Source organism: Drosophila sechellia, chromosome 3L (assembly GCF_004382195.2).
Source record: "Drosophila sechellia strain sech25 chromosome 3L, ASM438219v1, whole genome shotgun sequence".
NCBI lineage: Eukaryota > Metazoa > Arthropoda > Insecta > Diptera > Drosophilidae > Drosophila > Drosophila sechellia.
Window position 1 is genome coordinate 16,035,282 of NC_045951.1, and position 27,741 is coordinate 16,063,022.

General features: G+C 41.7%; 2 protein-coding genes across 2 annotated transcripts in view; one reads left to right on the forward strand and one right to left on the reverse strand.

Annotated features, from left to right (window-relative positions):
• The window catches only part of LOC6605963 (elongation factor-like GTPase 1), a 73,400-nt gene that overhangs the window by 3,047 nt on the left and 42,612 nt on the right, over window positions 1-27,741 (forward strand). The window lies entirely within an intron of this gene.
• Window positions 84-26,901, reverse strand: LOC6605964. The gene is made up of 5 exons (XM_002030740.2): window positions 25,101-26,901; window positions 4,122-4,270; window positions 3,954-4,032; window positions 1,481-1,631; window positions 84-1,403 (listed from the first exon to the last, which is right to left on the reverse strand). The coding sequence occupies exons 1-5, from the start codon at window positions 26,559-26,561 to the stop codon at window positions 691-693; spliced, it is 2,553 nt and encodes an 850-aa protein (XP_002030776.1). The 5' UTR covers window positions 26,562-26,901; the 3' UTR covers window positions 84-690.

The window sequence follows — 27,741 nt, forward strand, 5'->3', positions numbered from 1 at the left end:
GTTTTTCTATTGAAAAAGCTTATATGAATCGAAATTATTATACTTTAACACTTGTTTACCATTCTTTAAAGATGTTTTTAAAATGTTTTTAAATAGTATTTTATTTAACTACTAGTAAATGCAGCTTAGGTCTAAACATAAATAAGCAACTAAATTTAGGTTAAATAATTTCGGTGTTGGTTTATGTATTTAATTATCATTTTGTTCATATGTTTCCTTTTTTTAAATAGTTTCCAGTTTTGCACCTAAACTATGCGTTTAAATCGTTAAATATTAGTTTAAAAAGTTGAGGCCTTGTTTACGCTTAAATGCAAAACAAATTAATTAAACAATTAGTGCGATCGTGCCCGGGCCCGTGTAATTGTTTAATTAATTCGTAAATTGTTTTGTAAATAAATACATGTATAAATATATAAATTAAGAGGGATGGTGGTACGCTGGGAAGAAATGCCAAGTGAAATGCCTAAAAACATGTTTTTAAATTATGAAAAGCTTAGCTAATTACGTTACGTTACGCTAGACGTTACGTGACGTGAACTTTACGCTTCTCGTAGCCATTTACTTCCGTTTTTCTCATCTCATTCTTCAGTCACAGTTGATTTTTGCACAGTTTTATAGTCGCCGGAAATGTCGCCTTGTGTGCTATTAAAATGGTATCTACTAGGATTGGTTGCTTGGTATTTCCGGAACTTAGTCCCAAATGATGCTGTGCTGCAATTCGAGCACGCGATCCCATGGGAACTCCGGCTCATAGTCGTCCGTATCGGGCAGGGATCGCCTGGTCCGGCTTCCAAGTGCAGCCTCCTCCGCCGTGGTGGTCAGTTCCGCTGTCACGGCTGGAACTGCTGCGGCCGCCGGTTCCGCCTCCCGTTCTGCCTGCAGAGTGGTCCTGGCCTCCTCCTCCTCAGCCGCTGGAGTACTGCTGCTCGGCTGCTCCTCGGCTCCGGTTCCCGATCCACTCGATATAGCTTCGATGGGCGGCAGATCGCCACGTCGCTCGTTGTTGCGTCCGTAGTTGCTGCTCGGGAAATTGTTGATCGAGAACTGATCCGGACGGAAGTTGGCGGAGCTGTGGCTACCACCGCTCTCCGGTCGGTTGAGATACTGATACGAGCTGCTGCCTCCGCTCTGGAAGCTCGAGTCCTGCGGCTGGTAGTTGGAGCTGATGGCCGAGCTGCCCGTGGAGCTGGAGCCACCGTATATGGGTCTGCCGTAGCTATCCTTTTGGCCACCCAGAGTGGTGCCCACCGACGGGCGATAGAAAGGCTTCTGGAGTTGATACCTCTTGGGTGGCTGGTTGCTCGGCTTGCGCACCGAATATCCCGGCTTAACGCACATCATGCCGAATACTCGGATTCCGGGCACGCTGGCATAGGTGGGCTGGTCATGGGCCATGGGTCCCTCTGCAAGGTGATATTTTTATTTATATATAGCTTATTATTAGCTTTAAAGCTTTAAGTTTTTAAATGCCTTAACTTACCCATCTTGAAGTGATCGGGACAGCGGCAGATTACCAAGTAGTGCGACTTGCCGGTACGTGTGTTTTGCAGCGCCAGAAGGGACCAATCCTTGGGCGAGCGGCATTCGCGCATCTCGGTGGTGGCCTCGCAGGTCTTGGCCAACGTGATGGCCTAAATAGGGAATAACAAAAAGAGGATGTTTAAGAACTGCGAGAAATGTGCACTATAACCTAATTTATGAATAACTTTTCATGGATCATTAGTAAATTAGCTCTAACATATCGCATTGCAAGAGTAACGTAACCATTTAAATCTGCAAAGGATTTTAATTGCAACTGAATTTTTATAGTTTAGTCCCCCTTAACTTTTCCAGAACATAAATTTGATTAAAAAATGCTTCAGATTTTACAGCACTGTGCATCACGACTTTGAGTGGGCCGAAATGTTTATGGCCGCAGATGGTCTGGTCTAACCCATATTTTGTTTTAGTGCAGTCCGTCTAGACGGCAGAATGGGTTTAATGATACGCCCCACTGGCCATTCACTTTGGCCCACAGGGCAGGAATGAGAGAAAGAAAGTTACCCCGATCCCGATTTCGATCCCGATCATGACTCTAAATTGAAAGCTAGCATGCTAAACGCTATGGACAAGCTGTCACTTAATACGAGCTGCAAACTCTGGCGAAAAAACAGGAGCAGCCTGTGGCCCAGGGCTTTGATTTTGATATCGGCCAGACTTTAAAGGCCGGTGGGCTGGTCCAAACACTTTGCTGGCCAAATTGCTTCGACTTTAGCCGTTTTGCTACGCTTTCAATTGGCCAAACTGATTGTCCTTTCAACTGATTTACAGCCTGGGCTACTGTTAGTGCTGTTCGCCGAACGTTAATTTGATTGACTCTTGCGGCGCTCGTTTGCATGTCAGTGGATTGGGAAAATCTTTTCTTTTGCATCTTTGCTGCTGCTGTTGTCTTTTTTTTTCTCTCTCAATTTTTTTTAACCATTTCCCGCTCGCTTCATTGGCTGTGGCATTCAGGTTAATGTGGTCCGCCCGGCTGTTCCAGTTTTTCCTAACGCCCCGCTCTTGTTTTCTGTTTTCCAGCTAAACGCATTTTCATAATTTGCTGTACAGTTCCGGCAAAATGGTAAAATGGCAAAACAGCAATAGCAAATGTTGCATTTAACGGTGAAGTGAAGTGATGTGTAATTATGACAATGTCTCGCACTGCCCACACTCCACACACCTTTTACGTGGAGCACTCTACGCGACTACCATTAAGCCATTAGAAATGCTTTTTATTATTTAATTTATTTGCACATATTTCCGAGCCACGCTGCTTTGCGTTTATAACTCAATTAAACGTGGGGGGGAATCTAGGGAAAATCGGGCCGAGGGAGCAGATCATGGCCAGGCCATAAAGCAAATAACATTGCAATCCATTGCAAGGTGATCTGGGAAGCTGACCTGGCCAACTGATCGTGCCTTCGGCTGTCTGGGAAGCACTCTCCTCACCAGCGAGAGTTGGGGCCGAGGATCGAGGAATCAATTTTACGATTCGATGATCCAGCAAATGAGCCTCAATTCCGTTGCTCTGGCCACAAGGGGTGATCTTCAACTGATCAAATGATATACTCGTATTGCTGGCTTCCAGCCATCGTGTTGTTCATTAATTGACCACAGCCTCGCCAAACTTTCGAGCAATTTGAAGGAGTGGCTGTGCTAAGAAGCACTCATCTTCTCTAAGTACTCAATCGATGGCTTATTTTATGGTTTTTTAAGAGTTGGAGGTGCTATTGCTTATTTTCTTGGCTATTGGGTTAATTTGTTTAATAATACATTTCAAATACTAAGTTATTATTAAATCTCTCGGTATTTACTTCTTAATTCCATTTATATTTCCTTTAACTATGCATCCAAAGAAGTATTCAATTGAAATTTGTTCGCTAAATGATCAATTAGTCTGGAAGTGATATCAAATTTCTTTCAATAGGCATTCCTTAGTTAAACTTGAAAGCACAATTATGATCAAATAGACTTTTTCCAATAAACATACCTTTTGACTAATCTATTACATCTTAATAACTACTTCCTATGCAATGTCGAGTATTTCCCGAATAATTATCTGCCCAGTTTCGAGCAATTACCAAGCATGAAATTCGTGTCTTTTGTCAGCGATCTGCTCTACTTAACCACGAATGATCCCAGAGATTCCATCTTGCATAAACTCATTTAAAAATAGATCAAATTATATTTGTGTTCGGGCAGCAAAGATTTCGTTTTCGACTTCCCAGAGATCCGGAGTCGTGCCGGCGAGAACCTGCAACCATCTATTGAACTAATGATCAACCGAGAGTGATCTAACAAATGATCTGGAAATGCCTACTGCTGTCAGTTGCACTTTCGGTTCCCAAGGGATCCTACAGTCGTGGCCCCTGGGCAATTATCTAAGTAACTCGGTTGCTATGAAATGAGATTGAGAATGCGAATGAGCTCACCTTCTTCTTGGTATCGCCAACCAATTTTGTGGTATGCTGATCATCTTCATTCAGACTGGCCGAGCAGGGATCACGATATCTGCGAAGGAGATGTGGATTAGATTCGCTGGATTAATTAGAGCCTGGCGGCGGGAGGGACAAGTGGGTAGGTCCAATCTAGCAACTCACCTGGATGGACAGGCGCACAGTGGTTGGGTGTAGTTCAATCTCACGTAGACGGCGTTACAAACTTGCTGAATGGCACACTCGGGCAGCAGATAGATGTGCTGATTGTGCGGATAATAATGATATTTCGTCGGTTTTGCTGTCGCCGTTTTCTGTAAAAAAAGAAGAAGAAAAAGCCATGAGTACGAGGAGATTCAGCTCCTGTTGATTGATGTGGCAAAAAGGGTTTGCCACCTCCTCCTACTACTCCTCCTCCTCCTCCTTCTCGAGCCATTTGCTTCTTCTATTTGGCTAGCAATTAAAGTTGCTCTGCTGGCCGGCTGGCGAATGTTTGCTCCTCGGAGGAAAAAGGTGTCTTGTCGAGGTGTTACAAAGTGTTGTTTGTCTACTGCCAGCTTTCTGGCGTGGATGAAGTGCGAAATTGACGCTCACCCAGTTGGATTGTTATACCCATCCACATTCCATCATCCCATGTGGACCATCGCCCTGCCAAAAGTTTTCATTTCGCACAGTGGTTTTCATTCTCGTGTCAGTTAAAGATATGAAAAACACAAGCTGAAAGCTAACATAAATCTGAGGTAGTTACTATTAATTCAAAGGTCTTAAATAAAGTTTTGGTTGGTAAATCAATAAAATATCATTTATCCTTATATTGAGGCTACTCTAAACCTATGCGATTTGTAAATATAAAAACTATGATAATATTAAGAAATTTAACCAATTCTTTCATATAAATCATAGAAGTTTTGAAAGGGTATTCCAAGTGTCGTTTTGGTATATTCCTCATTTTTTTGCGAAAGATGAGGATGGTCTCCTACCAGGCATCCCAGCACTTTGAGCTGAGGAGAGGCGACTCGAGCTGAGTTCATTTGAGTCGCGTTTAGTCGAGTTGAGTTGGGAGTTGAGTTGCCTTGGTTAAAGCAGGTTAATGGCAAACGAGACCCTCACATAATGCCACACAAAATTGCTTGGCTCGCCTTGCAACGCGTTGCAACGCGCCTTTTCCGCTGAGGATGGGGAGGGGAACAAAGTTATTAAGAAATTGATGCAACTTGAAGGGGAACACGTAAAGTCGAGTGTGGGTATATGGCATATATACATATATATCATATATATGTGAGTAGTAGTAGTAGGTAACCCTGGGTAACCGGGTAAACTGCCAAACGCACTTTTACTTGTAATTTCCAGCTATCTCCCTTTCGTAGACCAGGCCACCTGACCCAACCCATCAGCCACTTCCTTCCTGCGACCATTTCCCAGTGTGTTTTTCCCCAAGTTGTTTTTCATTTTGGGAAAACTTTTACCGACAGCTGGGGGAACTCAGGATACTCTCTCCCTTCAATTATTCTTTCCCCTTGTTTGGCTATTAAAAAGTTTTCGCAGTTGAATTTTCTTAGTGCTTACTTTGGGGCACTTTTCAGTCGGCATTCATGACACAATTGATGGTAGTTTCCATTTCTATGTGCTGCAGCATTACATTTCCCTTTTAGGTAGTTTTTAATTATTTTGTAATTTGTTCTCTTGTTTATCAATGCGTGTAAATGCATACTTGGAAATGAAAAGGGCTGTTGGAGTATCTGATGAGTTAATTAGTTTACAAAACGGGGCAAGATTAGGAGGGAATTATACAGAATAATTCACTCAAGTCACTATTATTTTTATTAGTATTAATCCTTTCAGTTGTTTTTACTTTTCCTTTAACACTTCATTGTAGTTACCTCAATTTTCTTAGCTGAGCTGCAAACAGCTTTCCATTTGGCTGACAACTTATCGATCTAGTTTACAGGCACCTTGAACCCCATTTTCCTTTTTCTAGCGCCCCGAATTCAGCTGAAACTCAAACAATTCCCTTTTCCTACTTAGCACATAATTGAACAGAAAGCATCTTTGGTTTAGGCCAAATTGCCGGGCCATGATTTGCCCGGAATGGAACGGTACTTCCCATGTCAGTCATTTGCCATTCATCCATTCATTCGGCTATTCAGCCATTCAGCCACCTACTGTCAGGTAGGTCTGCTTTCTGGCAAGAGAGTGATTTACACTGACCCTGACCATTATTATTGAATTTTTGCCGCTTGTACTTTGGCTTTTCTAGCTCTTCGAGCTCCTCAGGCTTTTCCAGCTTTTCCGTTTCCCTATTTGGCGTCAGCTGGTTGTCGCTTCTGTCCAAATGTCCAAACTGTCGCCGCCAATGCCTTTGTTTCCACTCCACACTCCGTGTTGCCGTATTGCCGTGCTGCCTGTCTCTTTCACTTTGGTTAAGTACATTTTTAAATATTTACCGTGTACCAATGCAGCGGATTGGAGTGGCGGATTGGTGGGGAAGTCCCTAACTAGGCCCTAAGCCAAAAGAATCTTCCACGAAGTGCAAATTAAAGCGTTTTGTGTTGCTATGTTGTCCGCTTTTCACACAGGTTAAAGTTCAGCCGGTGGCAGTTAGCAAGAGATACTCCCTCCATTTCGCTTTTAGTTTTTTTTTTTGGATTTTCAGTTTTTTTTTTTGTTTTTTTTCTGCCCCTGCCCACCCAAGTGCCACTTGAAAATCGTGTTCTCCGATGCCAGCTTCCTGCAATTTGGACTGCAACTCGGAGTCGGAATCGGAATCTCGACGCGACCTTTCACGGGTTGTGTTTCTTTTTCTGCACTTCGTGTTATGGGTTTTTTTTTTTTCTTGTTTGAATTTTTGGAGTGCCATGAATTGCGTTTTGATTGAAAAGAAAGTGACATTTCCGTTGATTTTCCTTTAGCCGAATGGCTCTTTAAAGTTTTCCTTTTATGCAACTCGCAACTCTTTCGTTCGGTTTTGGATGCTAATTCGTTTTTCTATTTACCATTTGCCCGGCCAAATGACGTTGAAAATGTTTCTTTTTGTTTGTTCCATAACAACATTGCATGGTAAATAGCAAACAACAAACAGTAAATTGCAGTGGCAATTGCAGAAACAAGCTGTGTGCAACACGACGTATGCGTGATTTGTTTGCTGATGATGAATGCCTGGCTTATTGACTTGTTTCGATGGCCATGATTGCCACTTGATTAGCTGCGTCTTGATGAGCCATTGATGGGTGAGATTTCGCCGAAATATGAATGCGAAGAATTGCATTTAAGTGCCTTGGGAAATTGTGATTTTTGGTGGGAAAAATCAAGTGAAAGCTATGAAAAACTCGCACATATTTCTATGCAAATTAGATGAAGATATGCGATATGAAGTTGTTCACTTCACTTGAAATATGCTGCAGTGATTGAAGCTAAAGTAATTTAAATAAATTAAATCTGTAGTTGGTTTAATCTTGACTCACATTGAATACAAATAATTGCTAAATCTGTAAACTTCGTTGTATAGCAGCTATTTTGTTGTTGAAAATATTGTGTTTTCGCCACAAAATCACACCACACATCCATTTGGTGATGAACAATTTTTAAAATTATAAATTGCCACATTTGTCTTCCTCACTTCACAGCCAAGTTGATTTTCCGTTTCTCCGCCTTTGTTTTTGCACCTAACCAGCTTGGCGAACAAGTCCTGCAGTCAGCAGCACTTCTCGGATTTCAAGTCCTCCGGCCGTATGCGACTTAGCCCCATCGTATTTCTTTGTGCACCCTGAACAGGCAGGCATATACATATATATCTTTAAGCCGAGTCGCCATTTAGAGGCTTGATTTATGCCAGCAGCTCGAAATTTACTTTTAATGAAGGAGCCGGCGATGCCAAGGAGCCGAAGCTAAACGCATGTAAGCGACAGCAGCGGCAGCTTGTATCTATATATCTTGCAGATGCGAAAACCTCGCCACTTGTTATTCAAATCAGCTTGAAGAGATTCGCGAGTGGAGGAAGAAAACAGTCACATGAAATTTCACCGCTTTGACTGCGGATAGAGCTACTACTTGTCAGACTCAATACCAAAGAGTCAAGACTCAGGACTCGAGATTTAAGACTCAAGACTCTCGTCTTCAGATTCAATGGAAATTTGCATGGCTAAGGCCGCAATTAATAAATCATTTTCATTTCATTTTCATTTCGAAATTTGATTTAATTACGTGAAAGTCTTCGTCTATCTCACACCTACCATTTTCAGTGGGAAATAACTGAAAATTAGTTGCCATTATTTAGGCATTACTCCGTTCTCCCTCTCGGTTTTTGTTTGTTATTTAATTTTATGCTCGAAGTGAAACCGAAATTTATTTTTTCAAGCACTTTCGTTGAAGTTCTGCGCCCGAGGTTTGCTTTTATTGTTATTTATAAAGCGTGAAGCTTCAAGTAGTTTGTCTGTCTACTCACGGATGTATCTTTCTTTTCGGACCAGACCTTTTTCATTTATTTGACACGACAAGCTACCGAAAACCTTACACTTGCACACTTACACATTTCACTTGAGATTGTGGTTATTTTTTTCTATTTCACCCCTGTTAACTGTAGTTTCTCATGCAAATCCCGGCACAAAGCCGTTTGTTTATTTGTTTGTTTGTTTGTTTACCATTATTTATTTGTTTGTTTGCCTAACGCTTTTTCCCCTTTGCGTCGGACGAGCAATTGATAATTATCATCATCATCGTTTTGGCCATCATCATCATCCCGCACAGCATCCAACCGCAAACCCGGTAAAAGTCATTCGCATTGGTGGAACCTCCAGCTGGCTAGCCTTTTCCTATTCCTCGATTTCAATGGCCTTTTGGTCTTTCGGTGTTTTCTGAGTAGCCCCAAGCTCTCGTAAACTCTCAACACTCTCAAGTTGTTTATGTCCGCAGGTTGTAATTAAAATGTTCAATAAATCGTACAGCCTGATTGCCGATATTTATATTTTGTTGTTTTTCGTTTACCAGAATTGCCCAGTTATTTGGGAAAAATCGCAGGCCAACGGATATTTTGCGTATGAGCCTGAGTATTAAGTTAAACTACGGTTTATGGATTCTTCATCATAAAAAGTTTGAGGGGAAAGACAAATTGCACAGTTAAAAGTTATTATCTTTAGGCAAGAGCGCGTGGAGTAATAATAAGTTTTAGTCATTTAAATTTAACTAAGCGTGTAGTAAAATTTCTTGCTTAAAAGGAAATTATTTTTTTTTAATAAGCCTTACTAACATAGTGTGTCAGTGACTTCTGCCATTGCCTTTTATTTTGGTAATAATAAAAATAATAAATTGAAAGAAAAATGCGCTTCACTAAATATGAAATAAAGTCATGATATTTCAGCATTACATTATTTCCTTTTTGCTCTAAAAAAAAGTTATGTAAACTGCTAGAAAAAAGTACCAAGTTACTCCCATTAAAAATGTCAACTTTATTGCCCCGAAAGTACATCTTAAAAATCCAAAAGAATTTTAAGAATTAAAATCTTTTAAGACTCTTCTCTTTTAAAATCAATGTTCAGATAAATATACTTTGTTGGTATGTAACTTTAACTAAACCAAGCCATATTTTCCCTACTCTTTCGTTTGAGCCACTCCAGATCTTTGCCAGACATTCAGGCCGCTGAACGCTGGCCAAAGTTGGCTCTTTGTGGATGCGGCCTTATGCGCTGCGCATGCGTAACTGATATCCATCTTAGGCGGTGTTACAATTTTTTTTTGTTTCTGCGCTTTTTTTCCGCGCATAACTTGTCAAACGGCAAACAAAGGTGGAGCTGAAGATGAAGATGACGATTGCAGATACAGATTGCAACAAAGAAAGAGGTAGCAGATGCACACGAAAAAAGAGATTATGCGTACTAATGATCCTAACTTTATGTAACTAAAATTTGAGAAAAAATACGAAGACAGTTCATATGAAAAGATTATTATATAACAAAATAATTGACACCTCTAATGTTTCGCCGAAGCAGATATTATTTTTTTCTGTGCAGTGAGAAAAAACCAAGATGCATACAAGGCAATTACATGATTTGGTTGGCAATGAAAAAAGGTAAAAAATTGTTGAATAAACCAACAGCGAGCACTATATTCCATACCCAATTCAAGCAGTCGGCCAAAGACGTGTTCATAATTGTCATCTTGGCCAAGTCGATGAAACTGAATCACAGAATCAGTTTAATGTGTCAACCGCAGAGCGAGCTCTAATTTGTTCTAGTGTTTCTCTAATGTCATTCGGGCCAAGTTAGGGTATTTTGTGTTTGGTCATAAACCCTGTTGTTGGCGGCCAGATGCTCCGGATTACATTTGGCTTTAATGCCCAGTGCCGTAATAATAATATTTTTACATTTCTTGCCCCCTCTCGGTACTTGGGTGTTTTTTTCTCGGTTTTTTGTTCATTTTTTTTGTTAAACACTGCTGCCGGCCGAGTTTATTGTTCTAGTTTTCGTGGCCATCGGGGTCCGCTGCGGTCCGGTCCGGTCCGGTCCTTAACAGTTCTTTCGGCTCGTTGGTTAAGGTTTGTTGAACCTTTAATGACTTTAAATGCCAGCTATGATATGGTCTTTAATGCACGTTTATGAGTTACTGAGTTCCTCCGGCCTGGCCACCGTTCTTTGGGACACTTTGTGGGACAGAATTAATGTTGCTGCCATTACGGTAACGATTTGGTCATGATACCCAGGGGAAGTCTGACATTAGTCGGTAATATTACGAAGTGGGGCTAGCCGGATGCTTGGAACATGACTTCTTATTGCCGGAAAAGGTTTACATTTGAAATTTGGAAAGTTTTAAGTGAATTATTGGTGCTACTTTCTGTTGAATCACAGCTAAAAGTTACCGATCTTGCACATCTTGGGTATACCATATTGATTTGGATATCATATACATATTTCTAATGAATATGGAAATGAATATTTTAAAGAACTTCCAATGAATAGAGATATCGTAATTCTTATTTTATATTTAGTTTGCAAATAATACTTTCAGCTTTGATTAGTGCTTTCCTGGTTCTATTAAAATTCCGAATACCATTCTCCCTTTTCTGTTCGCTTTCGAGTAAAATTCTATTAAAAAATCACTTTCCTCCTTCAAATCTCGATTAGCTATCACTTTCTTCGGCGTTCTTTCGCAGTTTACTCATAAAAAACTAACTCAAATAGGCCCCAAATCCATTCGTTTTCTGTGTACATTTGTTCAAGGCAAACATGTCGAACAAATTCACTTAAAAAAAAGAGAAGAAGTTTGTGTGTATGAATCGAATCCATAACCATTTGATGGCTCATACTTCAGGTCTGGTCGTTTACCCCGAACAATAGGCCAGCAAAGTGGTCAAAATGTTTTGGTTTGTTTGTTGTCATTGCCGCTTTTAACCGCTAAATCGCATAATAAACTTTGCGCCAATTCGGGGGGGCCAAAAACCTGGACTTTTTCTTGGCTTTCTTGGCCGCCTCTTTGTTTTCCGAATCACGTACTCTTAATGGTCATTGTGGTGGAGAGATGTTTACCTGGAAGATGCAAAAGAAAGCGAAATTAGTATGTGGTCTGTGCCAAAATAATGTTCGAAACATTCAGACAAAATTGCAAATAAACTTGAGTTGGAGAATTGTAATTGAAAATTAAAATTTAATATACGCCAAGCGAATTTTGTTTATTTTTTTGAAGCCAGATAAAAATAAGTGATTGCATTTCTTTGGGGTCTGCTAATGGTTTCATTTTGTTGAGGAGTCTAACAAAGTTTTAAATGTCTAATAAATGATTTAATTGCTCATTTAAATGAGCTATTTACTTTGCAGAGGTTTCAAATTAAAATGGAAAATATGCAGAGACTGCAAATAATTCCTTTGTCGTGCCTAATTACTGCAACTGTTTGCTTTGTCTCGATTCTCCGGAGTCTTCTATTAAACATAATGTGCAGTAGGTTGGCTCGTCTTCTTCCTCTTTGGATTTTGGGGCCTTGGGGCCAAACACTTTCTTTTATTGGACTTTCTTCGCGTTCTTTTTCCAAGCCATGCCATTTTTTCTTACTATTTTTTCTTTTTTTATCAAAGTAGCGCACATTGCACATCTTATGCACCGCCCCCTGCCACGCCCCCCGCAGGCCCTGGGGTTGCGTTTCGGCTTTTGTTTTGCATCTGACAATTTACTTTTCGCATGGCTTTTTCCACCATGGAGGCCAGCGAGAAAAAGAGGTGAGAGATAAAGATGCCGACATTACGCGCTTTGCATTTTCCATTTTCCACTTTACATTTTTCCTTCTATCAGTGCGATGTGTTTTTTTTTATATTTCTGTGTTAATTATTAGCTTCCGCCTCGAAGGGAACACGCTGCAGTGATTCCACTTCTGGGCCAGAGCTATTACACTTGGCTAATGTCTGTATTAGCCAACTTGCAACAAGTTGCACGAGCTTCGACTGGAATGCGAATGTGTTTCCAGGTACCTGGTACCCGTACCCAAGTTGGGGGTCAGTGAAAAAACCGCTCAAAGGAAATGCCATTTTACCGACTCCCATGATAGAAACCTTTAGATATAGCCATTAATATGAAAGTGCAATTCAAACGGTTTTATTGTTCTTTTGCAAGTGTTACTTTTACTAGTCATAAAAGTTTATAGATGCAATTGTTTTTCTTGCCATCAGCGGCTTTAACTCATAATTAAAAACTTTACACCTGATTTAAGCTAATGGTGGTATTTTATGCCGTATGTTCAAAAACACAATTTAAATGAAATACTTTTTAATATTTAAAATGGAAAGTATAAAAAATGTATATTCACATAACTTTATGCATTTTTAAAAAACAATTGCTTTTTTATGCTCCCTTAAATTGTATATTAATGGGTACTATATCCTAATGCATTGACACTAAAACTATTTTCCCAAGCTAGATATATACAACTTGCTCCTCAAAACAACAAACAACCATGACTAATGTTTCTAAGGCCGTAAAAACTCGAAGTCGGCAATATAAAGCGAATTCCTAACCCTTTTCTTGATCTTCTTCTTCTGAGTAGAGAGATTGCAGGCGAAGAACTTGTAGATACACTGATGTATCTGACTAACAGCTTCACTCCTTTGGTCATTTGTAATGTGCGACAGATTTTGTGTTTTGCTCGTAGAAGGCAATTTTCACAGACTCGGGCAATTTGGATTTGCATTTCGTGGTCGCCGGACCAAAATGGACCGAGCAGATACGTTCGTTGAGCTTAACAGTAAAACCAATCGGCAGCCGAGAATGGTATCTAATAGATACGTGGCTGAGCTCGGCATTTACAGCTATCAATCATAATTAAGTGAATGATAATCAAAATGGACAGCATTATGAAAGCTGCATCTTTGTGAGTTGCTGAGTTTCTAAGTTTCCGAGTCTCTGGTTCTCTGGATATCTGAATATCTGGATATCTGAGTTCCAGAGTTTCTCAGTTTCGGTCTCGGTCTTGGTTCTCTATTATTATGGATAATGATAAAGAGCCGCAGATCGAGCGGATCGGAGAGTCTTCTTCTGGGCTCATTCTGCAGTTCGTTCCATCTCCATCGCGCGGCACCGTTATGCAGGTCAGCCCTCTTTTCTTCTTTGCCAGCCAACCCAAGATGCAGATGCATCCGCAGCAGCCGCAACAGCAGTGCAGCTCAGCCTCATCTCGTATGCAAACGCAGCGCATTCCTGTAGCGATACGAATGTATCTTGTATCTACCATTGACATGCCAACTGCCTGGCTGGCTGCCTGACTGCCTGCTTGGCAAATTTAGCACGCTATGATCCAAAGGCTGCCTGCCTGGCTGCCTGGCTGCCTGGCTGGCTGGTTGGCTTGCATTGTAGCTTTCATTTTGCCAGGTGACAGCCAACTATGAGTGGTTACAAGGCCCCCAGTTTCGCAGCTTCAGTCTTTCTCCATTCTCCACTGGCAGGCACATTAATTTATTAGTTGCACTTGCTTGTTGCACTGTAAGAGATACGCACACGTTGAGATACTTTTTGCCGCACCACCACCATAGCACCATAGCATCATAGCTCCATAGGTACATAGCTGTTTTGTAGGCTATAGCTCCACAGATCCATTGCTCCATCGCAGGTCCGTTGGCGTTTGTCGGTTGACGGTTGTAACCGTGGCTGGCTAGTTGTCGCCTATCAAATTACCCAAGTCCGCTGCTCAATTTCAAACCGTCCAAACCGGCAGTCGTCGGCCGGTGGCCGGAGCAACCAAGTGGAGTCGCCTTCTGGGAGAGGATGCCAGCACCACCAATGCGTCTTGGCCAAACGGGAGGATTGAGTCCACTGAATTGAGGTTTACGCGTTGGCGTTTATCGTGTTTTATTGCCAAACTTGCTGCACCAAACGGGATATTCCTTTGTGTTATAATTAAGGAGTTTCCCGAATAAATTTCATTTCCATGCACAATTATTGTTTTGTTGGCATTTAAAAAGCGATGGCGCTTAACCATCATTTTTTATTTGATGAACTGTATTAAAAAATACGCTTGAAGAAGTATTATTTTATATTTTTTGTCGGAGTATCCAAACCAAACTAGTTCAGCTTTCTCATTTACTAAATTCATTTATAAAAAATTAGCATGAGCTCTAAAATGATTTAAGATGTAGGATTGCAATGAACAGCCGCCTAGGTTTGGAGGCCATTCTAATTAGAAGGCCTTCTCTATTTTATTTGAGTTTCACAGCAATTCGCTGCGCATAAACCTGTCACAATCGGTGGCATCCTCATCTACATCCACGGTCGGGCACATCCTCAATCCTCGTTGGCATCGTCATCATCATCATGTGTCCTATGGCCAAATGCAACCATTTGGGATGCGGACTACTTTGTTGCGCCTGCCTGCCCATCATACTGGCCACATCCATATGCGAGAGCAGTCAAACTCGATATTGCCCGCCTATGTAAAAAATGTCTAGGGCGAGGGATTCGCTCATTAATTTTCGCGGCCATCCCGGGGTCCGGTTTTTCGGGACCGCCGTCTATGGAGTCTATGGAGCTTGTGGATGACGTTGATTGAAGATGCGGTCGTGTTATGGGTGCCTGGGAATCTTCGAAACTCGGCCTGCTTTTGCCTTCGCCTTTTTTTTTGCTAGAAACGATTAATAAAAGTGTGCAAAAGTTGGATCCCGTTCCACCAGAGTTCCTAGTTTTCCCACTTTTCCGCTGCTCTGTGATCTTTGAACTCAATTAGTGTTGTCTGGCCGGGAATCGCCAGGTGACTACCACAAATGACACATATTGGTCTTGGGCTTGTATCTTGTATCTTGTGGCATAAATTTCCATTTCAAATGCCACGCCCATCGCACACGCTTTTAGCCCCCAAAGAAACTTTTGCTTTCCGACTCTGCCCGATGGTGATGATGATGATAAACTTCGATGACTTCATGGCGATAGGGTTATGGGATATGGGAACGGGTGGCTGCAGTTAGAAAGCGCATTTTTTGAAAGCAAACCACCACCACCCACCCACTCAGTCAGACACATGAAGTAATTGAAGCCTGCCGTCGGTTTTGTACGCTTTATGCACCATTTTGCTATTTGCGGTTGGCCAAGCCACTTAACCAAACCACCAAACCAGTGCTGCCTCCAAAAACTATCTGCACTCGCAGTTGACCAACTCAATTTTCTTTGGCCAAGCCAAAATCGCAAAAGGAGTTTTGCGGCTTTGTCCATTTGCTGTGCTGCGTATCGTGGCCAATTTGTTATTTTAATGATTTCGATGGAATCTTCGCACATTATTGAGCCCGGGTGGGAGTCCTCCTTCGCGGAACTTCTGTTTCTGGGAAAGTACGTGGTAGCTGTGGAAATATCTGACAAATGACCGGACAATCGCTCTGACACAACCCACAACTATCCGAAGTTCCAACAATGCTAAAACAATATTTATCCATACAGCACTTGCAATATCCGCTGGCAAAAGGCCTTTCCAATGGAAGCTGTGTGTGTGTTTGTGTGTGTTAACCACCATATCGATGGGTGGCTGTCTGATTTGAGCCAAGTTTGGGTTCAAGGAGCTGCTGTTTCGAATACGATTTTTCCCCATTGGTGCTGTCTTTTTCTTCGGTTTCTTCTGCTTTGCCTGGCCATGGAAATTGACACTTCGGCAGCGGCTTGTTGTGCCTCGTTGTCGTCGTCTCTTATTAAAAATTGTGTCAAGTTGTCAGCGGCAACTGCAACAGCAGCCACATCGGTGTTGTCAGTGTGTCAGTGTTGGCGGTAGATGGCCTACAAAAAGCCGAAATACAAATACGAATAACAAAAACCTGACCACACTGGCTGTAAGTGGAGTTGATGGAGTCAAATGCACTTCGAATTTTCCACAGCTCGCCAAAGAAAGGAAAATGAACATGTTTTCAACTCTGATTTTTATTGCTTTTGTTTGTTAGCTTGAAGAGCTTTGATTGTAGGATGAGCATAGCAGCTGCGGAATTTCAAGTTAAATTTCTAGTTGATTGATAGATTTAGAGTTCGTATTGATTTTATTTCGAAGCTTAGTTTGCACACATTGTTGTACATTGAAATGGAATTGAATGGATTTCCATTATTTGGGGTAACTATGATGCTGGCTTGTTTTGGACAATAATCAACTAATACTTTGATGAATAATACAATTTCCATATCAATTTAAAATGGATTTTTCTCATGTCTGTTTTCGGGCCTATCTTTCGTATAATTTGTGAACCCAATCTCTATCTATCGTCGGCCTGCTGCCATTAATTTTAATCGCAGATGAGCAATCATAGATCTACAAATTAATTGCACTTTCTAAAGAAAACTATGGGCAAAACAAAGAAAGCAATCCGGTAATTTGGCGATGAGCCATTAATTCGAAAATCAAAACTCGATTTGCGGTCGAGAGCAACTTTGACCCCCCAAAAAAGGTCTGTGGGCCACGTTAACGTTAATTCGGCAATTTCTATGCCCGCCTGCAATTAAAGGGGTAAGGTTGAAGAGAGGGGCTTTCCATCTTCAGACGATATCGAACATGCAACCAGCGTTTTTTTTTTAAACCACTCAAAACTCGATTCCCAATCACTCCAGACACTCACTCACGACAGGTGAATGCAATCAACGATCGAAATAATATTTGAAAATTGTATTTGAATAGCGAATCCACAATGCGTTTATAATACTCCTTTTTTTTATTTTTGTGGAGCAACTACTTTTACTCCAGATTGCCAGGGTGTTGCACTTGTACAATTTATGTCTCAGAGCACGTAGAAAGTGGGGGCTGGAAGTTGGCCAAAGGTAGTATCTTCCATAGTTTACAATGTTTTTTTTTCAGGTCCTGAAATGCTGGTAGCATTTTTCTGGGTGGCATTTGGAGGACATTTAAATTGCTAATTCGTGGGCGTGGTGGCCCCTCTTGCAAAGGTCCTATGTTGCAACTTTTGCTGCTGCTGCTGCTGTTGCATTTATTTATGCTTTCTTGTTTTGCTTATAAATTGTAATTCCCTGTTCCCAACTTGAAATGCGCAAAAAGTTTCCTTTTCCCCGTTTTTGGGGCGGGGTGCATAATTTGTTTGGTCTAGAGTAGAGCTCGCTTCTTTGGCATCGACGTGGCTTGCTTTATGGCAGCCGCTGTGTTATAAAATTGTTAACAAATGGCCCGGCTTATCGTCGAGCATGAGGCTTTTATGCCCCCTTGTAATGGAGATTTGCTGGCCTTTAGTTGGCCCAGAAATAAATGTGAATTTGAGTGGCAGTCGGCGAAGTCAAGAGCGTACATATTTTAGAATGCAGCATTTGCATTTATTTATTGAAATAAATTGGTGACAACGGTAAGATACAATTCTATCTTTTAGGAGGTTAATAATTTAAGAAACTCTCAAGGAACTGAATAGTAATTCGAAGTCAACTTTATTTAAATTTAAAGTCATCAAATTGGTGTTATTTGTTTGCATTTGATTAACAATTTGGTAACTTAAAGTAAATCATTTTGATTTCTCCACAATTCTGATGGATCCAAGTTATTTTGAATTAAGAGCCACACAAATTGAGCCAAATAATCCGGAGCGGCTAACTGCCTGGCCAACGAGAGCGAATCGAAAACCACAAAATTGAGTTTGGATATTTCTGGGTTTTGATTATTTCGAAAAGTGCATTTGTGTATTAAATTTATAGACCATAAATGCTATGGAGCCAGTCTTATAAATTATTTATCAATTCGATGTAGCAAAAGGCAGCAGCAGCGCCAATTGAATTAGCCATCAAAATGCCAAAAAGAACAGCAAAAATCGAGAAAAGCGGAAAATGCTGGATATATGAAAAAAAAAAACAAAAACAAAAACAAAGAAAAATGTGATTTAAATGCAATTGGTTTTCCGCGCCGCTGTTGTGTTGATGTTTTTTTTTTTTTTTTTTTTGTACAATTACACGACCTAGAAAGCCAAAGCAGCAGAAAGTTGCTGTAGAGAAGAAAGCCAAAGACTGAGTCTCTTGGCCAAAAACTGCGCGAGACAAAGACACAAATTCGATGGCCAGGATCGAGAAGAAGATGAAGATGAAGTTCGGCGGGGCCAAGTGGAATGAAAGATGTTGGAAGTATCTCATAGGTCGTTCGGGTCTTTGTAATGCAAATAGCTGCAGTTGGTGGGCACTGCGAGGGAATTCCCCCTCACTTGTAGTAGAGACATTTGCAATTAGTTTGCCAAATGCTGTGAGATCTTAATTTGGTCGTGAGTCTTTTCGCTCTGCGAGATGCCAATGCAGTTGGCCATTTCCCCAACATCGTCCTACACATTTTTGTTTTTATTTTTGTAGCTCCGTCTAAGTGTCAGGTTTGTTTTATCCGAACTTGATGTAGTTTGTTTTTGGCAGTCGGCCTAATGACTATTTACACTCTCACTCTTTCTCCGTTGTGGAGGGAAAAAATAGAGCGATCAATGGAAAGTGCAGCCCTCATTAGTATATCAATGTCTTGTAGCAGCACGATCTGCATGATCTTTAGGGTACCATTTAAGGGGTATTCCCGGAGTTAGAGGGGCATTTATATGCATTTATGTAAAATACCCTTTTCTTACATCGTGCAGACCAACAATGATGGTTGATGATCATTGGCTATCTATGTCAACAAATATGATTCCGAAAATAAGATGTAATCTTTGGATTTTTCCACTTAAATCTTTGATTTGAATTTGATAGTTAGGAGGAATCTTTTTCTTCGGACACTTGGTAAATAAATCTTAACTGACTACCTTATTTATCAAACGCATGAAATATCACCCATCTCATTTGCTGATGATCTTCCAGGGATTCCAAAGAGTAGTCTACATTCCGTAATTGAATAGCGTGCGGCGAGATAAATGCCTCGCCAAATGGCCAATTCTGGATGCTCAAGTCATTGCCATAAATTGCGAATCGTTCGTTAAGTTATGGAATGGGCACAGTGGGTATTCACTACCCAGATACCAAATACATAGATATATATGTATGTATGCCCGCGATCTTGAGTTAATTGAAAAGACTGCTTCGACATCTATTTTTACTCCGGATTTTTCCCTTTCTTTGGTCGGCTTTTATGGCCTTTGTTTTGCCTTTTGTCTTGCGAATACGACCCTTTGCCGGATTTCACTTTTCATTTCGCATTTCTTGGATTCTGCTTTATGATCTCCGGTGATGACCAATCAAAGAGAAATAATTTTCGCCGTCTGGCCAAATAAATTACAGTTATTAGTGGGTGAGATTTTTGTAGAGTCCACACGCCCATTTATCCACCATAATTGCTAGTAAAAGTTTTAATAAATCATCGCAGAAATCGAAAAAAAAACCGTAGAAAACCCTTTCCCAAAACAAAAACAAGCTGGTTAGAAAGCCCGACAAGATTGGGGGCTTCTCTGCTTTCTTCTGCCAGCCGGATTGTATTGGACTGGATTGGATTGGATTGTCGGAGCATTGTTCGATTTTCCTAATCATATATGAGTGCATATCGCTGCCCCTTTCTTGGCTTTCTGCATCACTGCTTTCATTTGCATTCGATAGCAGAAATGCAACTTCCGTTGCACTGAGCGAAAATAATTATATCATTTTAAATTATGCATAAACCATTTGGTAACATAGTTGGTTGAGTTAAAGTTAGCAAGCGTATAGTAAAATCTAAATAAAAAACACCCTGATATCTCAAATTAAGCTAGAACACGAATCCTATCTACGTTATGACCCATTTGTTTAGACTCGTTTTCTCTGAGTGATTGCAACTGGCTACCAGTTTTCCACAGCATCATTATCATCATCACCACCAATTGTCTTTGGGTTATCATCGTTTCACCGAAAGCCTTTCCTTCTGAACAATCTGAAATTAGCATAACTTTGGGCGTCTAATGTCTTTGCTCTAACGGTCAGCTTCAATCATCGCTCTGCGCCGGCATGTGTTTGTGTTAACAAGCAATTGATAAAACAAAGCGGTAAATGTTTAACCAAAACATGTTCGGATGGAGGCGCGTCCTCCTCCTTTCCCCTTAAAAAACCTGTGTTTGTTATGTAATGGATCATGCTGGCGGGGAAAATGTTTGAGCTGCAGAGTTGCGGTCTAAAAGAGTTCTTGATGTATGAGCTGTTGACTTCTCGATTAGAGAGCAGTTGAGTCTCTTGAATTGCCAGGGGAAAATTTGTATAAACTGGTGAGATTTTTCATGTTGATTTGGGTCCATAAGCAGAAGCCTCTTTAAAGAAGCGGAGCTTTAAAGAAACCAAGCTTGGTTTGGTTTTCTTCAATGTCGTTGCTGAACTCTTAATTCACAATCATTGAATTGTTTCAGCTGTCATTTTGCACTTTCAATGATGTAAACGTCAAATTTTCATGCTTGATTTCCTTGCAACTTTCTTGACTGTGTTGGAAAAAAGCCCACACACAGGGTTTCACAGAGAGACCCCGATAAGTGCACTTTTCCATGCTTCTTCAGGTTGTCAGTCATCGACTGACCAAGTCACGCCTTCTTCCGCTGTCCACATGTTTCTATATGTGTATATAGGGAAAATCGGAGGCAGCTGCCGATGTCTGTTAAATTGTTAGACAACAAATTTCACACTCTTTCACGAACCGTAGGAGGGCTTTCCTTTGTCTTTGATTTGGCACCGCCTTCATATCTTTTCTCTTTTTTTTTACGTTATGATTTCTAGAAAACCACATTAACTGCAATTCACTTTTTCAACATTATTTTTCATATTTTCCATTCGGTTACATACTTGGTTGCCAAGGCTGTGATTATATGCTCTATGACTTGTGAAATTGTTAATGTCATTGCTTTTGCAACGAGGCACGAGTCGACGACGAGTTGGTTATAAGAAGAAAATGCCATCGAAAGTGGGGTCGAAAGTGATCGAATTGGTCTGGTTACCATGGATAGTTTCGAAGAAAAGGTCAGATGCAAAGTTTCGAGCTAACTAACCGAATAAATCGTGTGCAGTGTTTAGGTTAAGTGAAATTATCCAGTCAATTTAAAGATATTATAAAACCATTTAGTGAACTAGTTTTTATGATAATTTGGATATATTTTATATGCTAATAGGGAATACTTTGTTCTAGTAATTTAATTCAATTTAATATACATCAATTGCCTCTAAGGATGAGCAATCTTCTAAAGATTGTTCTCGCATTGTTGCGTACGTATTTCTTGAATATTGAATACAAAAATATATAGAAAAGAATGGTTAATGATTATACGTACTCTTTCATTACTGAAGCTCTCTTAGCTACAATGTTTGAGAAGCGCATAGAGAGGCGCAAAAAGTCAATGCATCAGAAGATCTTATTATATAGAGATTATATAAAACACAGTATACCCCTGAGTTGCCTAGGCATAAAACTGCAGTTAAATTTTGTTGGCTTCTTTGTGTGTTGCATACGGCAAGGCTATAATTAATTATTATGAGTGGTGGTCTTCCGAAGCTTTGGCTCATGCCAAGCCTCTGGGCCTCATCATCCTCCCCGATAATTAGCCGAGTTGGAAGCGTGAAAAAGTCGTATGTTGGTGGTTGCATCACCGGAGCTGTGGGGAACTTGCAACTCATGCGAAGAAGATCGCAGCCGGAATCAGACATGACCTAGCCATAGAACTAGCTAACGAACTAACGGTGCCTTGTCCTCTATAATTAAGCACAATCGGTTTGTCTATACAAATCAAACAAAATACATTTCGGTCTTTAGCCCCATTTGCAGTTCTAAGTCGATTGTGTTTGGCGAAGAAAGCGTGTAAATTCAACTGGCAGCGAAAGTTTTTCCCCCAGCTTGTATTATTATTTGTATGCAAATTAGCAAAGAAACGAAGCCCAATTCTTTTGTTGGCAATGTAACAATTATGCTTTCATCTTTCGATTGTTGCCAAAAACAAATGCGGTATAAAAAGGCACAAATCTATTTAACAATGTGCTAATTACACGCGGTCACAGTGCTAGATCCAAACCATAGCATTCTCCATAGCTGGCTCTCCCTCTGCGGTAACCGTAAACAAATCTTCGCTTAATCGTTAATTTATGATATTCCTAGCGGTAACCGACAGCCGGCAATCAAGACCCAACCCCGAGCTTGACGCTCCGCTGACCAAGCGTCATCATCTTCTGGAAATTCTCTTCAGCTCTGACCATCATGGGTAGCTCATAAAGTTCTTCCAATGAGCGCCTTTGTCTTGAGCAGCATTGATTCGATTTTATGACCTTTCGTAGCCCATTAACATTCTGGATGCTCGAGCATTGAATTGTAATTAATGATCGCTTTTCACTCAGGTGGTGTTCAGTTGGATTTGTTTACGGAATGGAATGTTTCCAAGGTCTTGAAGTTGGGTGTAGCAGGTGCTGTATGTGTGGAGAAATGAAAACCTACATTGATCAACTGCATCCCCCCTTCGGTAGCCACACTCGTGTAATCTTTTATTTGGACAGGAATGTGCTGTGTAGTACACGAGATTAGCCATCGCCTAACCTTGAATCGTTGAGAAGCGCGGAGAGAGGCGATGTAATGCTGTATTCTTAATGCTCTTTAGCTGGGAGAGTGTCTTTCGGTTTAATCAAATCCAACATCCATGGGAACCACCTCTTGGGATTGGCAATGAAAGGCTAAGATCCTAACTTTCCCCGGCCGACGGACCCAAGGCTAATTCAACTCATTCTCAAATTCCACCAACATTCCCAGTGCGTCAAGCATAATCACATCCATTCACAGTCTTAACTGAAAACGGCATCAAACGATCCTAACCGCACAAGCGCTGTTCGATTAATCTGCAGATCAATTGATCCAGCAAACAAACAATTAAAGTCTTCATTAGACTGGTCGGGGTCTTTGCAACCCATTTAGGTGCGGATATGTGACTGCCATTTTAATTAGGCACACGACCGGCATAGAACCAGTGACTCAACCACCCATGGCCAAGTGAAACATTTTCATTTAGCTTAATTCTTTTCTCATTTCAGGTAAGTCCAGGCCACTTAGAATCTTGCAACGCCAACTCAACCTGTTTCCGTGTGCTGCTGGGTAAGTAAGTTGCTCAACCTGTCGATGATGTTGGCCGTTTGTTGGGTCGCTGGAGAATAGAAGCTGGGCTATGTGTGTCGTATTGCATCGATAGCCGATCGCACTATGGCCATAAATTATGTCGTTGTTTGTGCAGAATCTCTGAGACCGACTCAAACGCGTAGTCATTCCAGCATCCACTACCAATCATCATTGTTAGGTGCACATCAAAATTTATAGGTCAGTAGTGGCTACAAATTGCTAGCCATTCCGATGCCTGGCAGCCCAAATCATTGCCGATCCTCCACTCAGATGCCCTCCATCTTCATCGCTGTCTCACCAAATGCAGTTTTTCGTCTTGACTGTATCTAATAAGGCTTGACCAGTTCCCTTGTCCGTGTCATCAAAAAGCAGCAAACAAACCGATATGCTGCGATCCCAGCCCAAACAAACTGACCCACTCAACAATTGCATTGAAAGTTTTGGTTGCTTTCCTGCCAGTTCCCTTCCCCCTTCTTATCCTCCGGCTTATGACAATCGATTGGCAATGGAAAGCCAAAGGCCTCGAGGCGCTCCATTTATAACAAGTGGCCAGCTTTGGCCAACTACCCAAGACAGTACCCCCATACAGTTACAAAAAGAGTTGAAATGTTATCTTGTAACCAGCCAACGAACGACACTAAATATCTAAATCTAGCGGCTTTAAGATCCATAGATTAGAAACACAGCTAATACATATGCTTTAGTTTAATTATATAAGATCAAAAGCGAAAGAAGATAAGCCGACCAAACCCAACGCAACACACTTAGCTACATATTTTGAGAAGCGCAGAGAAAGGCGCTACGAATAAAATTCAATTACGGATTGATCTATCCAATTGGAACAATTTGAAAACAATAAGCATAAAATCACGAAGAAGCTAAACATAAGCATGTAACTAATTTAAGACACTCTCATATATAAACGCAATTTTTCTCTCTGTGTGGCTTTAAACTTTTTGTGGCTCCTACTAAGCCTTCAATAGCTTCGTGTTGTTGCTGTTGTCATGGTCGTTGTCATCGCTTGTTGCTTTGTTGTTATAGTTTGAGAGTCAAGTTGTTCCAATAATTCTGCATTTGACATTCAACGGGGTTTACGTCGGTTCTTCTAGTTTTTGTTTACATAGCCCGAAACGGTTTCCGTCTTTTTTTTTTTTGTCCAGAGATGTCTCTGTCCCGGCGACTTAGCCCATTGTCTTGGGAAGTATGTATCTAGCTTGACAGGCGCTCGCCGCCTTTCCCCTTTCTACATTTCCCCTTCGAACTTTGCTGTTTTTTGGTGGTCATTGCTAATTAAGCCAAAGATTTGGACAATATTATGTCTGCTATCTTGGCCCTGTTATTTGGCTATTTATTGGAGGACATTGTGTTTATAGTAAAAATAATGTATTGTTACTATTAATATGGCTACCTAGTTTTGCAAATGATGACAAATTAAACTTTTCAATAAGGGGTTGATATTATAAATATTTATAGTGCCCACAGCAAAATTAAAAATCCTAGTTGTTTCCTGCAAGGATTGGGCCTTATTTGAAAAATCTTTTAATATCCCTCTTTATTAGAAATTATAATGATATATCTCACTAGCGTTTAAATGGCCTTTTAGCTTTTAGCAAATAGTAAGAAAATAAGTTTCCACAATTGTAGGTAAATGGATGCCTTACCTTGTTATCCTTGTTGCCTGCTCCTAGTTTCTGCTGGTAGTATTCCTCCCGAGCGTTTGTGTTCAGGCTGTCGATCAAGGCCGACGCATTGACATGTCCATCGTAGACCATGCTGTCATGCTGGCTGCTGTAGGTGGCTGGCGTGGCTCCCGATCCTGCTGATCCTGCTGCTGCCGCCGCTGCGGATGAGGATGCTGCTGCTGTTGCCGCCGCTGCTGCCAATGGGATATTGGCCTGGGGAGTACGGGTATACAACTGCTCGATGGGCAAGGCGGGGGCTGCGGAATTCGTGGTAGCCGAGGGAATGGATGCAGAGGACGGATTGGATGACCCACCTACGCCAATTGAGGGTGTGACCTTTTGCAGTGGCTTCGCTTGCTGCTGCTTCTGCTGGAAACTGTTGGTGGCCAATTTCTGTTTTTGGGTGGTGCTACTGGCGGCGGTGGTGCTGCTACTGGGTTTTGAGGCCGCTGCCGCACTCGCAGCTGCCGCACTCACGCTACTCGGACGCTGACCTCCTCGTTTCAGGGCGGCAGTGACCTTGTGGGCGAAGGGTCGCTTGGTCGCCCGATTCTTCAGTTTTCCCATGGTGGTCAACGTGCGCTGCTGACTGCCCGTATTCGCGGTGGTTGTGGTGGTGCCATCGGCATCATCCGCTGCCGTTATGGCCGCTATGTTGTTATTCGATCTGGCAGCTACGAATTGATCATCGGGATCAGTGGAATCGGTGAGGGACTCATCACTGGTGGTCGCTGCCTCCGATTGGGTGGTCAGATTGGGTGAGGTGGTCTCTCCCTCCTCGTCGGTGGCCTCCGATTCCGCTTCCTGCTGACTCATATCCGTGGTCGTGGGCATTTCCTTCATTATGGTGCTCAAGGCAGCCTGCTCGTTCATCGTGTTCTGCAGCTCCAGCAGCGTGGTTTCGTCCAGGATTAGGGTGGGATCCGTTTCAGCTTCGGTGGCTCCAGTGGGCAGCTGTGTGCTCTGCTCGATCGGCTCCTGATCCCTCTCCGTTTCCGCTTCTGTTTGCGATTCTTGGGTACTGGAGGTACTAGTGGTGGTACTACTACTGCTCCTGGAGGAGGTAGCTTCTTGCTGGTTAAACTGCTGCTCCTCAATGTCCAGGGATTCCTTGAGCCTGGCCACTCGCTCCACAATCCTGGCGAGCATATCCTTCTGTTGTTCGGGCAGATTTTTCGTATCCAACTCTAGCAAACGATCGTATTTACGGATATTCCTCTTAACGGTCTCAATGTCCGCCCGGGTTTTGGCCGAAGTCAAACTGGGCTTGGGATTGGGATTGGAGCGGGGTTGCTCCTGGAAGTAAGTCCGTGCGCGGCGGTTGCTATAGCCCACCAGTTCGATGACACCCGGATAATCTGCAGCGGAGGAGGCGACAGTGGATACCAACGCAATCAGGGCCAAAAAACAGCAGCTCCAGGCTGCACTTAACCGCACCATTTTGACCACGATTGCTGAGTTTCGTTTTCTTCAGGTTTTCTTATATCGATTTTTCGTACTATTCTTTTTTTGTTTGTTTGGGTTTTTCTTCTTCTTTCTATTTTCTTTACTTTTTGCACTCGCGATTCACGTTCGGTTTTTCTTGTATTTCTCGTATTTCACTCGCTCTCGTATTAGTGTCAACTAACAGTAACTCCAAATCTTCGGACACACAGACAGACACACACGCGAGAAGTCCAGAGTCAGGAGGAGTCGGAATGACAGTATCTTCTACCAGCTGGCTGGGGACACTCTGCTTTTTGGCCACGATCCGCAGACTTCTAACGTCGGATTACAAATGTTCCAGGCCGCTGGATGGCAGCGTCTTTTAAAAATTTCCAAGCGGAAAACGCGGCGCAGACTTTTCTCCCAACTGGAGCTTCGCCATGGTAGCTTCTTTCACCAAGTTCATGGCCAGACCGGTTTGAAGGCAACATGTTGCGAGCCGCGATTCCGATTGGGATCGTCGTCGCAACCGGCGAGCGGAGTTCGATAAAGAGAAAATTATGAAGCACTCTCTTTGTGTTTATGTTTCTCTGTGCATGTTGCGCGCTTTTGGCAGTGAATGTTGCCAAACGAAGAGCGCTAATTGCAACATGTTGCTAAGCTAAGCCATTAGGCCGGGCACACGCCTTCCCTAACGTATCTGGCGGATACGTATCTGCGAGATATACGAGCCCATGCACTATTCAATTAGTCATTCCAGACACACGTCGGCCAAGCGAGGAATACGGCAGATACACTGCGAAAACAGGCACTCAATTACTGAACTTAGCAAGATCAGAAAATTTCAGTAACTTGAGAACAATAATGGGTAATTATAGATTAAGATAAAGATAATTTCCACTTGGATTTACATTTGTGATAACAAGTGATAACGAGGTTTCATAAAATTCCTAAAAACCGAAAGAAAATTTAGGTTATGATTTATTTTTTTCTGTGTACGGCCTGATTCTTGAGCTGCTTTCGCTTCAATGTCAACTCGGCTCGTTTAGTCTGTCATCGATTTGGACTGGTACTAGCCGAACCAGACGAGCTAACACGTAACACCTCTTGGCCAAAAGCAGCTGAAAATTCTTGGTTTCTCTCTGGTTCAATTTAGCTAAATGCTTTCGCATTAAACATAATTTGTCGCGGCCTT